This window comes from Carcharhinus amblyrhynchos, chromosome 21, assembly GCF_965287045.1.
Source record: "Carcharhinus amblyrhynchos chromosome 21, sCarAmb.v2.hapA, whole genome shotgun sequence".
Taxonomy (NCBI): domain Eukaryota; kingdom Metazoa; phylum Chordata; class Chondrichthyes; order Carcharhiniformes; family Carcharhinidae; genus Carcharhinus; species Carcharhinus amblyrhynchos.
The window spans coordinates 3,852,300-3,866,458 of NC_137344.1; the positions used below are offsets into that span (position 1 = coordinate 3,852,300).

At 49.7% G+C, this 14,159-nt stretch overlaps 1 protein-coding gene across 7 annotated transcripts in view; it reads left to right on the forward strand.

Annotated features, from left to right (window-relative positions):
• Nucleotides 1-14,159, forward strand: part of stxbp4 (syntaxin binding protein 4) — a 184,824-nt gene that overhangs the window by 151,795 nt on the left and 18,870 nt on the right. For all 7 annotated transcript variants that reach the window (XM_080209276.1, XM_080209277.1, XM_080209278.1 and 4 more), the window contains one exon: nt 13,699-13,756. In XM_080209276.1, coding sequence (XP_080065402.1) covers nt 13,699-13,756 — 58 coding nt within the window. The remainder of the gene's footprint in view (nt 1-13,698; nt 13,757-14,159) is intronic.

Here is a 14,159-nt window from a genome sequence, read left to right on the forward strand (position 1 = left end):
CTTGACAAGAAAACCTGAAAAACATTCTGCTTCACCACTGCTAAAATGTCCCGTCTGAAACTCAGCAACAGCTCTGTTATTCCGATATTCCCTGAATTTTATCAGCAGTCACTTCTGCCCCCACCTCACACTATAGGCCGATAGGTTTCTCACTGCCAGCGCTACCCAATAGGTTGTCGTGAATACCAGGGCATTTCCCTCATTCCCGCCCCCACACCTTAACCCACTTCCCCATTCCCCACCTACCGCAGCGACCCCCACCCCTCAACCCCCCCCCATCCTCCCACTTTGTGGACAGGACACTCCCCAGTGAACTCCCTCTGCCAAATAGTCAACACTCTGCTGCAAAGCAACCCCCCAACCCTCACCCCATTGTATTTATTAACAAGGGAGCGCCGCACTGTCAGAGGGTCAGTGCTGAGGGCGTGCCGCACTGTCAGAGGGTCAGTGCTGAGGGAGTGCCGCACTGTCAGAGGGTCAGTGCTGAGGGAGTGCCGCACTGTCAGAGGGTCAGTGCTGAGGGAGTGCCGCACTGTCAGAGGGTCAGTGCTGAGGGAGTGCCGCACTGTCAGAGGGTCAGTGCTGAGGGAGGGCCGCACTGTCAGAGGGTCAGTGCTGAGGGAGCGCCGCACTGTCAGAGGGTCAGTGCTGAGGGAGCGCCGCACTGTCAGAGGGTCAGTGCTGAGGGAGCGCCGCACTGTCAGAGGGTCAGTGCTGAGGGAGCGCCGCACTGTCAGAGGGTCAGTGCTGAGGGAGCGCCGCACTGTCAGAGGGTCAGTGCTGAGGGAGTGCCGCACTGTCAGAGGGTCAGTGCTGAGGGAGTGCCGCACTGTCAGAGGGTCAGAACTGAGGGAGTGCCGCACTGTCAGAGGGTCAGAACTGAGGGAGTGCCGCACTGTCAGAGGGTCAGTGCTGAGGGAGCGCCGCACTGTCAGAGGGTCAGTGCTGAGGGAGTGCCGCACTGTCAGAGGGTCAGTGCCGTGGGAGTGCCGCACTGTCAGAGGGTCAGTGCCGAGGGAGCGCCGCACTGTCAGAGGGTCAGTGCCGAGGGAGTGCCGCACTGTCAGAGGGTCAGTGCCGAGGGAGCGCCGCACTGTCAGAGGGTCAGTGCCGAGGGAGCGCCGCACTGTCAGAGGGTCAGTGCCGAGGGAGCGCCGCACTGTCAGAGAGTCAGTGCCGAGGGAGCGCCGCACTGTCAGAGGGTCAGTGCCGAGGGAGCGCCGCACTGTCAGAGGGTCAGTGCTGAGGGAGCGCCGCACTGTCAGAGGGTCAGTGCCGAGGGAGCGCCGCACTGTCAGAGGGTCAGTGCTGAGGGAGCGCCGCACTGTCAGAGGGTCAGTGCTGAGGGAGCGCCGCACTGTCAGAGGGTCAGTGCTGAGGGAGCGCCGCACTGTCAGAGGGTCAGTGCTGAGGGAGCGCCGCACTGTCAGAGGGTCAGTGCTGAGGGAGCGCCACACTGTCAGAGGGTCAGTGCTGAGGGAGTGCCGCACTGTCAGAGGGTCAGAGCTGAGGGAGTGCCGCACTGTCAGAGGGTCAGTGCCGAGGGAGCGCCGCACTGTCAGAGGGTCAGTGCCGAGGGAGCGCCGCACTGTCAGAGGGTCAGTGCCGAGGGAGCGCCGCACTGTCAGAGGGTCAGTGCCGAGGGAGCGCCGCACTGTCAGAGGGTCAGTGCCGAGGGAGTGCCGCACTGTCAGAGGGTCGGTGCTGAGGGAGTGCCGCACTGTCAGAGGATCAGTACTGAGGGAGTGCCGCACTGTCAGAGGGTCAGTGCTGAGGGAGTGCCGCACTGTCAGAGGGTCAGTGCTGAGGGGGTGCCGCACTGTCAGAGGGTCAGTGCTGAGGGGGTGCCGCACTGTCAGAGGGTCAGTGCTGAGGGAGCGCCGCACTGTCAGAGGGTCAGTGCTGAGGGAGTGCCGCACTGTCAGAGGGTCAGTGCTGAGGGAGTGCCGCACTGTCAGAGGGTCAGTGCTGAGGGAGTGCCGCACTGTCAGAGGGTCAGTGCTGAGGGAGTGCCGCACTGTCAGAGGGTCAGTGCTGAGGGAGCGCCGCACTGTCAGAGGGTCAGTGCTGAGGGAGCGCCGCACTGTCAGAGGGTCAGTGCCGAGGGAGTGCCGCACTGTCAGAGGGTCAGTGCCGAGGGAGCGCCGCACTGTCAGAGGGTCAGTGCTGAGCGAGTGCCGCACTGTCAGAGGGTCAGTGCTGAGGGAGTGCCGCACTGTCAGAGGGTCAGTGCTGAGGGAGCGCCGCACTGTCAGAGGGTCAGTGCTGAGGGAGCGCCGCACTGTCAGAGGGTCAGTGCTGAGGGAGCGCCGCACTGTCAGAGGGTCAGTGCTGAGGGAGCGCCGCACTGTCAGAGGGTCAGTGCTGAGGGAGCGCCGCACTGTCAGAGGGTCAGTACTGAGGGAGCGCCGCACTGTCAGAGGGTCAGTGCTGAGGGAGTGCCGCACTGTCAGAGGGTCAGTACTGAGGGAGCATGGGAATTCTTCTGACGCGGCTGATATTTATCCTCAACCAGTACCTGAAACAGATGGTCTGCTCATTATCACGATACAGTTTGTGAGAGTTTACAGTGCAAAAATTAACTGCTATGTTTTGTACATTACAGCAGATGTTGAATATATAAAGCTGGGCTGGGCCTATGAAAACTGCAACTCCTTCGTTTCACTTCCTTTGATACAGTGAGAGTCTATCGCTGACTGTCTCAAACCCAGGGTGAACGTGCAGCTGTCAATGCAGCCAGGATACAGTGATCACAACAGACATTAATTATTACAATGAGGGAGCGAAGACTAAATGCCACCTATTTGGTTTCTTGCATATAAATGCATGTCTTCTGCAGCTTCAGAGTAGGTTTGAGTTCCCTCCCTTCCCCGGGAGGCAGAGGCTACAGAAGAACTGCAGGTGCTTTGGCCAGATTCTGTTTGCAGCCAGGGAATCAGGAGCTGCTGCAGCTGCACACTTTCTGTCTAAATCCAAAATATCAGCGCACAATGACACTGGCTAAATACCACACATTCCTGCCTCTGTCACACTCTCCTAGCTTCTCTGAAACCTCCTTGCAACGCTATTACTGCCCATGGGGCTGTCTCCCACACAGTGAAACCCTGTGCAGCGCTGCACCCTCCTCTCTGATCTGAACCATCCCCTGGAACACTGCCTCTTGCATACAGTTAACTGCCAAGACTACCAGAGAGAAGTCAACCACTGGTACTCCAGAACACTGTTTCTGAAAGCTTGTGGGTTTACTATCAGATAAGCTGGTTAGCGTCTAACCTGGTGTTGTGACACATCTTACTATGTTTAACCCAGTCCAACGCCAGCATCTCGACATCATGCTCTGGGACCAGTCCAGCTTTTAACTCAGACACTTGGACTCCCAGCAGTTGGCAGATTCAAGCTCATGTTATGCTGCCCCCAATACGTTCCCAGTCTACAATACTTCAGAAGTATTTAATTGGTTGTAAATCAGTTGCAACTGACCATCTACGTGAGAGTGGTGGAGGTAGAGATAATTAATCATTCCAAAAGGAAATTGGTTGGACACCTGGGGGAAATAAACTTGCAACAACACGCGGAAAGAGAAGAGTGTGGAGTTGACTTGATTGCACTGCAGAGAGCTGGTATCGACTCAATGGGCTGAATGGTCTCTTTCTGTGCTATAAAGAGCATGATGATATTTCATGCCCTCTTCTTGGTGCTTTATTGCTTACAGTAAAAGCCTTGAAATTCTAAAATATGATGGCATCTGAAATTTCACCATTTAGGCTCTGGGTTAGGCCAGCATTTATTACCAATCCCTAATTTCCCTTGTGAAAGTGGTGGTGAGATTTGATTTGATTTATTATTGTCACGTGTATTGGGATACAGTGAAAGGTATTGTTTCTTGTGCGCTGTACGGACAAAGCATACTGTTCATAGAGAAGGAAACAAGACAGTGCAGAATGTAATGTTACAGTCATAGCGAGGGTGTAGAGAAAGATCAACTTAATGCAAGGTAGGTCCCTTCAAAAGTCTGACAGCAGCAGGGAAGAAGCTGTTTTTCAGTCAATTGGTACATGACCTCAGACTTGTGTACCTTTTTCCCAAAGGAAGAAGGTGGAAGAGAGAATGTCCGGGGTGCGTGAGGTCCCTAATTATGCTGGTTGCTTTTTTGAGGCAGCGAGAGGTGTGGAAGAGTCAATGGATGGGAGGTTGGTTTGTGTGATGGAATTGAGCTACATTCACAACCTTTTATAGTTCCTTGCAGTCTTGGGTAGAGCAGGAGCCCATACCAAGCTGTGATACAACCAGAAAAAATGCTTTCCATAGTGCATCTCTGTGATGTAAAGGTTGGTGAGAGTCGTAGCTGACAAGTGAAATTTCCTTAGTTTTCTGAGAAAGTAGAGGTGTTGGTGGGGCTCTGTTCACTATAGTGTTGGCATGAGGGGACCAGGACAGGTTGTTGGTGATCTGAACACCTAAAAACTTGAAGCTCTCGCCCTTTCTATTTCGTCCTGTTGATGTAGACAGGGGCATGTTTTCCTTTACACTTCCTGAAGTCGATGACAATCTCTATGTTCATCTGTTTCTGCCCATGTGAGGATGTGGAGATGCCAGCATTGGACTGGGGTGGGCACAGTAATTCCAAATAAACCTGTTGGGCTTTAACTCGGTGTTGTGAAACTTCTCACTCTGTCCATGTGGTATAGGGGCACCCACAGGGCTGTTATAGAGGGAGTTCCAGGATTCTTACCCGGTCACAGTGAAGGAACGGTGATATATTTCCAAGTCCGGATGGTGAGTGACTTGGAGGGGAACTTGCAGGTCATGACGTTCCCAGGTATCTGCTGCCCGTGTCCTTCTTGGTGGCAGAGGTCACAAGTTCAGAAGATGCTGTTAAAGGATCCTTGGTGCATAGCTGTAGGGCATTTCGTGGATGGACTTGGGTTTATCCAGTGACCCAGTGGAAATCAGCCAGCATTGCAGTGCTGCTCACAGCTTTGTGATTGGTACTGGGAGTAGCTGTGTACAGAGGTTAGTGGATGTTAACAGCAAGCTTGACACTCGGGAGCCGCCAGGTTCTGAATCAGACTCAGGCTGATTTCTATCCCTGTCTAGCCCAGGATACCTGACACCATTTGCAACCCTGACTGGGATGAGCTAACTCAGCACAAGCCACAAGTCAAATATGGTACCCCTCTGGCTTGTTAGCGTCTGCAGACCGGGGCCCTGTGCACTTTCCCTGGTAGAGATCAAAGTTCCCAACACTATATCAAAGAACAGAAGAGTTCCCCCAGCATCTTGGTCAACATTTATCCCTGAAACACCTAAAAGCAGCTGTTCCGCTGATCATAAGAACATAAGAACATAAGAACTAGGAGCAGGAGTAGGCCATCTAGCCCTTCGAGCCTGCCCCGCCATTCAATAAGATCATGGCTGATCTGTCGCTGCTCAGTTCCACATTCCCGCCCTCTCCCCATAACCCTTAATCCCCTCGCTTATCAAAAACCCATCAACCCACGTCTTAAAAATATTTAGCGAGGCAGCCTCCACCACTTCAGCGGGCAGAGAATTCCAGAGATTCACCACCCTTTGAGTGAAGAAGTTCCTCCTCAACTCCGTTCTAAACCGCCCCCCCTTTATCTTGAGGCTGTGCCCCCTAGTCCTACTGTCCTTTCTGAGCGGGAAGAGTCTCTCCACCTCTATTCTATCCATCCCATTCATCATCTTATACGTCTCAATGAGATCTCCCCTCATTCTTCTAAACTCTAACGAGTACAAGCCTAGTTTATTCAGCCTCTCCTCATAGCTCAACCCCCTCAACTCCGGCATCAGCCTAGTAAACCTCCTCTGCACTCCCTCCAAGGCCAAAATATCTTTGCGCAGGTGCGGCGCCCAAAACTGCACACAGTACTCCAGCTGCGGCCTCACCAATGCTCTATACAGCCGCAGCAAGACCTCCCTACTTTTATATTCAATCCCCCTCGCTATGAAGGCCAGCATCCCATTCGCCTTCCTGATCACCTGCTGCACCTGCAAGCTGGGTTTTTGCGACTCATGCACAAGGACCCCGAGGTCCCTCTGCACCATCGCCTGCTGCAGTTTTTCGCCACGTAAGTGATAATCCTTCCTACCATTATTCCTACCAAAGTGGACCACCTCACACTTGCCAACATTAAATTCCATTTGCCATTCCTGGCCCATTCGCCCAGCCTATCTAGATCCTTCTGTAGACTCTCCACACCCCTCCGCACAATTTGCCGTTCCCCCAATCTTGGTGTCATCAGCAAATTTCGACACCCTACACTCGGTTCCCTCCTCCAAATCATCTATATAAATGGTAAAAAGCTGAGGCCCCAGCACCGACCCCTGAGGCACTCCACTAGTCACCATCCGCCAATCCGAATAGCACCCATTGACCCCCACTCTCTGCCTCCTATTTGACAGCCAATCCTCTATCCACGCTAACACCCTACCCCCAACTCCCTGTCCCCTGACCTTCTGCAATAACCTCCTGTGAGGTACCTTGTCAAACGCCTTCTGAAAATCCAGAAAGACCACATCCACCGGCTCTCCTCTATCCACCGCCCTAGACACATCCTCATAGAACTCCAGTAAATTTGTCAGACACGACTTCCCTTTAACGAAACCGTGCTGCGTCTGCTCTATCAAGCAATTTCCCTCAAGATGCCTCGCTATTTCCTCCTTGATGACGGATCCTAACATTTTACCTACAACAGACGTTAAACTTCTGTGGGATCTTGCTGTGCTCTGACCAGGTTGCTTTCTGTGGGATCTTTCTGTGCTCAACTTTGCTGCCATGTTACCACAATGACTGCGTTTCATTGGTTGTAGAGCACTTTAGGCATCTTGAGGTTGTGAAAGGCGCTATCTAAATGAGAGTCTCTCTTTATGAATGAGGGGAATGTTATGGAGACTTATAAATTTCTAAGAAGTCTAGATAGGGTGGATGCAGGGAAGATATTCCCGATGGTGGGGGGAGTCCAGAACCAGGGGGTCACAGTCTGAGGATTTGGAGTAGAACATTTAGGATGGAGGTGAAGACATTTCTTCTCCCAAAGAGTGGTGAGCCTGTGGAATTCATTACCACAGGAAGTAGTTGATGCCAAAACATTGCATGTATTCAAGAGGCGGCTGGATATAGCACTGGGCGGCAAATGGGATCAAAAGTTATGGGGAGAAAGCAGGATTAGGCTGTTGAGTTGGATGATCAGCCATGATTGTGATGAATGGCAGAACAGGCTCGAAGGGCTGAATGGCCTCCTCCTGTGTTTATGTAGCTATCTGTTTATCCATTGAATCAGGATTTAGTCATAAAGTGTTGGCAATGCGAAACCTCATCTGCATTGCTGATCTCTGTGACCTCCACTTGTTCCAGTCTAACCTTGTGTTGTGATGCGTGCAGTGTTTAACATGTTCTCTCCCCTTAACCTCAGAGTGGTCCCTATTGCCCATTGTGGGGTTTGACTGAAGCACAACAAATACAATTGCACCCCCGACACTCTGTCAAACACCAACCGGCCCTGGGGTCAGTCTTACTGTGACGGGACTACACGGCTATAGGGAAACTGACAGTTTGCCATTCCAAATGGTTTTCAGCTTGATGCTGCTTGTTTTTAATTAAGCAAGCCTCTCTTATCTTGCTCTGGCCTCTCGGGTATTACCCATGTAATTATTCTTTTTTATTTAAAAGTTACAGCCTGTTAAATTATGTTTGAACGGAGTGGTGCTAAACCAGAGGTGTCTGTGTGTTACATAATGCTTTTTAAGGCAATGTTGCAGCAGATTACAGTGTTACAAATAATCCTTGGGTAGATTACTCCCTGGTGTGAATGCCACCAATGTGAACTTTCATACTGGAACACTAAATCCACCAGTGCTCCTATTACTGACTGTGCACGTCAGAGCCAGCGGGGTCTCTGCAGAATACAAGTGGAGAAGACTAAAGGCGTTGACACTGACTTCACACACCACTAAAGAACCAGCCACTGAGTTGGGGGCACCAGAGATTTACAGGATGTCCTGTTCTGGACACTGACGCAGCATGTCAGTTTTGCTCTTTCATCCTATAGATCTAAATTTCAGTCTAGACAAGGCTGTGGGCCTGTGCTCGATGGACTTTAGAAGGGGGGGGGCCGGTGGAATTCCATTGAAACTTACAGAATGCTGAAAGGCCTGGATAGAGTGGATGTAGGGAAGGTATTCCCATTAATGGAAGAGACTGGGATCTGAGGGCACAGCCTCAGAGTAAAGGGACCAGACCACCCTTTAGAACCGGGATGAGAAGAAATTTCTTCAGCCAGAGGGTGGTGAATCTGTAGAATTAATTGCTGCAGAAGAACATAAGAAATAGGAGCAGGAGTAGGCCGTCTAGCCCTTTGAGCCTGCCCCGCCATTCAATAAGATCATGGCTGATCTGAAGTGGATCAGTTCCACATTCCCACTTTCTCCCCATAACCCTTAATTCCCTTGTCTGTCAAAAACCTATCTACCCGTGACTTAAATATATTTAGCGAGGTAGCCTCCACCACATCAACGGGCAGAGAATTCCAGAGATTCACCACCCTTTGAGTGAAGAAGTTCCTCCTCAACTCCGATCTAAACTGCCCCCCTTATCTTGAGGCTGTGCCCTCTAGTCCTGCTATCCTTTCTGAGTGGGAAGAATCTCTCCACCTCTACCCTATCCATCCCTTTCCATCCATCCATCCATTATCTTATACGTCTCTATAAGATCCCCCCTCATCCTTCTAAACTCCAACGAGTACAGAAGGCTGTGGAGACCAGTTTGAAAGAGTGGTGGATAGGTTCTTGATTGATAAGAGGATCAAAAGCTACGGGGAAAAAGCAGGAGATTGGGGTTGAGAGACAAATCAGCCATGATTGAATGGTGGTGGAGCAGACTCAATAGGCCAAATGACCTCATTCTGTTCCTATATCTTATGACCTTATGAGATGCTGGAGATTTCGGAGGAGGCTGAGATGGATCACCCACTCGGCACTTCTGGCTGAAGGTTGCTGCGAATACTTCAGCCTTTTACACTGCTGTGCTGGGCTCCTCCATCATTGAGGATGGGGATATTTGTGGAGCCTCCTTCTCCAGTGAGTTGTTTAATTGTCCCCCACCATTCTCGAATGGATGTGGCAGGACTACAGAGCTTAGACCTGATCTGTTGCTTGTGGGATCGCTTAGCTCTGTCTATCACTTGCTGTTTACACTGTTTGGCACATAGGTAGTCCCCCTGTGTTGTAGCTTCACCAGGTTGACACCTCATTTTTAGGTATGCCACATGCTGCTCCTGCACACTCCATTGAACCAGGGTCGATTCCCTGGTTTGATAGTAATGGTTGAGTGGGGGATATGGCGGGCCATGAGGTTGCAGATTGTGCTGGAGTACAATTCCACTGCCGTTGATGGCCCACAGTGCCTCATGGATGCCCAGTTTTGAGTTGCTGGATGTGATTGAAGTCCATCCCATTTACCATCATGATAGTGCCACACAACACGATGGAGGTTATTCTCAATATGAGGACTGGTCTTTGACTCCACAAGGACTGCGTGGTGATCACTATTACCAATACTGTTATGGACAGATACATCTGCAGCCAGCAAGTTGGTGAGGATGAGGTTAAGTCTGTTATTCCCTCTTGTTGGTTCCCTCACTCCCTGCCACAGAGTTGGTCTGAGTTCCCCCACTCCTGCCTCTTCAGCAGACTGAGCCAGTCTGTTATCTGTCAAAGTATCTCTTGCAAATCCCCTCCCCGCAGTCAGTCAGTCATTATCACAGCTTGGCAACTCTGGGAGTGATGTGGAGATGCCGGCGTGGGACTGCGGTAAACACGGTAAGAAGTCTCACAACACCAGGTTAAAGTCCAACAGGTTTGTTTGGTAGTAAACACCACTAGCTTTCAGGGTTTGTCCCTTCGTCAGGTGAGTGGGAGTTCTGATCACAAACAGAGCATATAAAGACACATAAAAAACTGCCTGTGTAAAGGTATGTGCCTTTATATGCTGTTTGTGATCAGAACTCCCACTCACCTGACGAAAGGGCAAACCCCGAAAGATAGTGGCGTTTACTACACGATAAACCTGTTGGACTTTAACCCAGTGTTGTGAGACTTCTATCTCTGGGAGTAACAGGGGAAGCACCTTATCTTTCACTCTCAGTCAGGTTAAGGTAAGCTGACAACACTGTCTTTATTGGATTACACATTACTGGATTGTACGGTAGATTTATGCTGCTGCAATTAAGTCCTTTCTCTCTTTAAGCTTTTGTAAGTGACTGTTATTTGGAATAAGAATCTCTGCAGAACCAGATTTCCAATGGCCTTGGGTTTTTTAGCAGCTGTGTCAGGAGACTGAGCAGCACCTGATGGTTGGGGAGTGTGTAACCACGATACATGAGGATCCCTCTGGCATTGGACAGGCAAATGGACCGGTTCTTTCTCTCTGCCGCGTGATTCATATCAGTGACACTTCAGGATTTGAGAAGATATTTATGGAATGTCTGTCTTGGGAAACCTTTTCACTGTTAGGCACTCCATAGTTAAATGGAACACAGGTTAGATACAGACAATAGTTCCCCATCAAATACTCCCAGGTCAGGTACATCTCCCTCTATACTGTTCCCCATCCAACATTCCCAGGATAGATATAGATGGGGTTAGATGCAAAGTAAAGCTCTCTTTACACTGTCCCCATCAAACACTCCCAGGACAGGTACAGCACGGGGTTAGATACAGAGTAAAGCTCCCTCTACACTGTCCCCATCAAACGCTTCCCGGACAGGTACAGCACGGGGTTAGATACAGAGTAAAGCTCCCTCTACACTGTCCCCATCAAACACTCCCAGGACAGGTACAGCACGGGGTTAGATACAGAGTAAAGCTCCCTCTACACTGTCCCCCATCAAACACTCCCAGGACAGGTACAGCATGGGGTTAGATTCAGAGTAAAGCTCCCTCTACACTGTCCCCCCATCAAACACTCCCAGGACAGGTACAGCACGGGGTTAGGTACAGAGTAAAGCTCCCTCTACACTGTCTCCATAAAACATTTGCAGGACATATGTAGCGCGCGGTTGAGAGTCACCTATGCCCTTAGATCTGGAATTCACTGTCGGATTATAGGATTTAACTTAATGTGGGTGCAGAGCAAGGTGAGAAAACAAGCGTGAAAATAATATTGGGCAAAGTGAGTAGTTTAAAGTGGGAGCAGATCCAGTGCTGGCTTCTTATGGTGCTGTTTGAGAGCAACACTGACCCAACATCAATCCCCCCAGCTCTCTGGCGCTTTTGCTTCAGCTGTTTTGCTGCTTGGAGCTTCCTGCAGCTTCTGACATTTAACAGTTTGTGTCAGCTGCTTCCACCATCTCCTCTGGCAGCACAAACCAGGCATCCAGCACCCTCTGTGTGAAAAACCTCCCCCACATACCTGCTCTCTGTATCTCACCATTTCCTTCCCCTCTGTATCTCACCGCTACCCTCCCCTCTGTATCTCACCATTATCCTCCCCTCTGTATCTCACCGTTACCCTCCCCTCTGTATCTCACCATTATCCTCCCCTCTGTATCACACCATTATCCTCCCCCCCGTATCTCACCATTATCCTCCCCACTGTATCTCACCATTACCCCCCTTTCTGTATCACACCATTACCCGCCCTTCTGCATCTCACATCATTATCCTCTCCTCTGTATCTCACCATTACCCTCCCTGCTGGGTCACACCATTAGAGCCTAGGATAGGGTGTGTAGATATCCTGGGTCATGTCAATATCAACAAGGACAAGATATTGGACGTCTTAAAAGCATTAAACTAGGTAAATCCCGAGGGCCTAATGGGATCTACCCCAGAATACTGAGGGAGGCAAGGGCGGAAATTGCTGGGCCCTTGTCAGAAATATTTGTACCCACGTTGGCCTTCCTTCGGTCCTCTGGAACTTCATCTATAGCCAATGTTGTTCCATTGTTTAAGAAGGGCAGCAGGAGTAATCCAGGAAATTATAGGCCAGTGAGCTTTACTTCAGTGGTAGGGAAATTATTGGAAAAGATTCTTAGGGACAGGATTTATTCACATTTGGAAACAAATGGACTTATTAGTGGTAGACAGTTGGGGGAGGCCGTGCGTCTCTAATGTGATTGGGTTTTTTGAGGAAGTGATGCCGATGATAGGTGAGGGAAAGGCAGTGGATGTTGTATACATGGACTTCAGTAAAGCCTTTGACAAGGTACCTCATGGTAGACTGGTACAAAAGGTGAAGTCACACAGGATCAGAGGAGAGCTGGTAAGATGGATACAGAACTGGCTTTCCTTAAAAGACAGAGGGTAGCAGTAGAGGAGTGCTTTTCTGAATGGGAGGCTGTGACTAGTGGTGTTCATGATGTGGGTATGCTGGCGTTGGACTGGCGTAAACACAGTAAAAAGTCTGACAACACCAGGTTTGGACTAAAAGCTGGTGTTGTCAGACTTTTTACTAGTGGTATTCCACAGGGATCAGTTCTGGGACCTTTGTTGTTCATGGTATATATAAACGATTTGGAGGAAAATGTAGCTGGTCAGATTAGTAAGTTTGCAGACAGCACAAAAATTGGTGGAGTTGCAAATAGTGAAGAGGGTTGTCAGAGGATACAGCAAGATATGGATCGGTTGGAGATTTGGATGGAGAAATGGCAGATGGTGTTTAATCCAGACAAGTGTGGGATAATGCATTTGGAATGTCCAATGCGTGTAGGAGTTATACAGTAAGTGGTAGAACCTTTAGGAGTATTGACAGGCAGAGAGATCTGGGCATATATGTCCACCGATCACTGAAAGTAGCAACGCAGGTGGATAAGATAGTCAAAAAGGCAATTGGCATGCTTGCCTTCATCAGTTGGGGCATTGAGTATAAAAATGTGCAGGTCATGCTGCAGCTGTACAGAACCTTAGTTAGGCCTCATTTAGAATATTGTGTTCAATTATGGTCGCCACACTACCAGAAGGACATGGATGCTTTGGAGAGGCTACAGAAGAGGTTTACCAGGATGCTGCCTGGTCTGGAAGCTATTAGCTATGAGAGAATGGATCAACTCAGTTTGTCCTCACTGGAACGACAGAGGTTGAGGGGTGACCTGATCGAGGTTTACAAGATTATGAGTGGCATGGATAGAGTGGATAGTCAAATGCCCTTTCCTAGGGTAGAAAGGTCAAGTACTCGGGGACATAGATTTAAGGTGCGTGGCAAAAAATTTAAAGGAGATGTGCGAGGCAAGTTTTTTACACAGAAGGTGGAGGATGGCTGGAACACGCTGCTCTGGGAGGTGTTTGGAGCCAGTACAGTAGCAGCATTTAAGGGGCAACTAGACAAATACATGATTAGGATGGTAATGGAAGGATACGGACTCTGCATACGGTTTTAGGTTAGGTAGACATTGTGAACAGCACAGGCTTGGAAGGCCAAAGGGCCTGTTTCTGTGCTGTACTTCTCTTTGTTCTTTGTATTACCCTCCCCTCTGTATCTCACACCATTGTCTTCACCTCTCTGTATATCGCAGCATTACCCCTCTCTCTCTATCTCGCACTGTTATCCTCCTCTCTGTATCCCACCCCATGGTTTTATTTGTAAGATAATTATTTCAGGAAAAATGAAATTCCATGCTGCTGGTGATGTGTTCCTCCACTGAGTTCCCAGCAATTGATTATTTTTGCTTCTCACTACAGGTTTGCCCTATGGATGGGAAGAAGCTTACACAGCAGATGGGATTAAATATTTTATCAAGTAAGTGCTTCAGAGAATGTGTGTGGGCAAGCTGCAAGAATTAGCTATGAGTAGGTAACACTGTAGAAGGCAGTATCAGGTGATTGGATTTCCTGTGAGCTGTGGGGAGGTAAGAATTGAATTTACATTCCAGCCTCTCCAAACTCCGCAAGGTGCTGCCAGCCAGATGTTGGGTGACTCTTGCATTAATCCAGCATAACACCATAAAACATCGCAAGATGCATTACAGGAGCATCATCAAACAGCATTTGACACCAGATCATATAAGGAGATACTAGGCTATTAAAACCCTCTCTATATCACACCATTATCCACTCCTCCTCTGTATATCATCCTGCAGACAGGGAGAACGTGCAAACTCTGCACAGACAATGACCCAAGCCGGGAATCCAACACAGGTCCC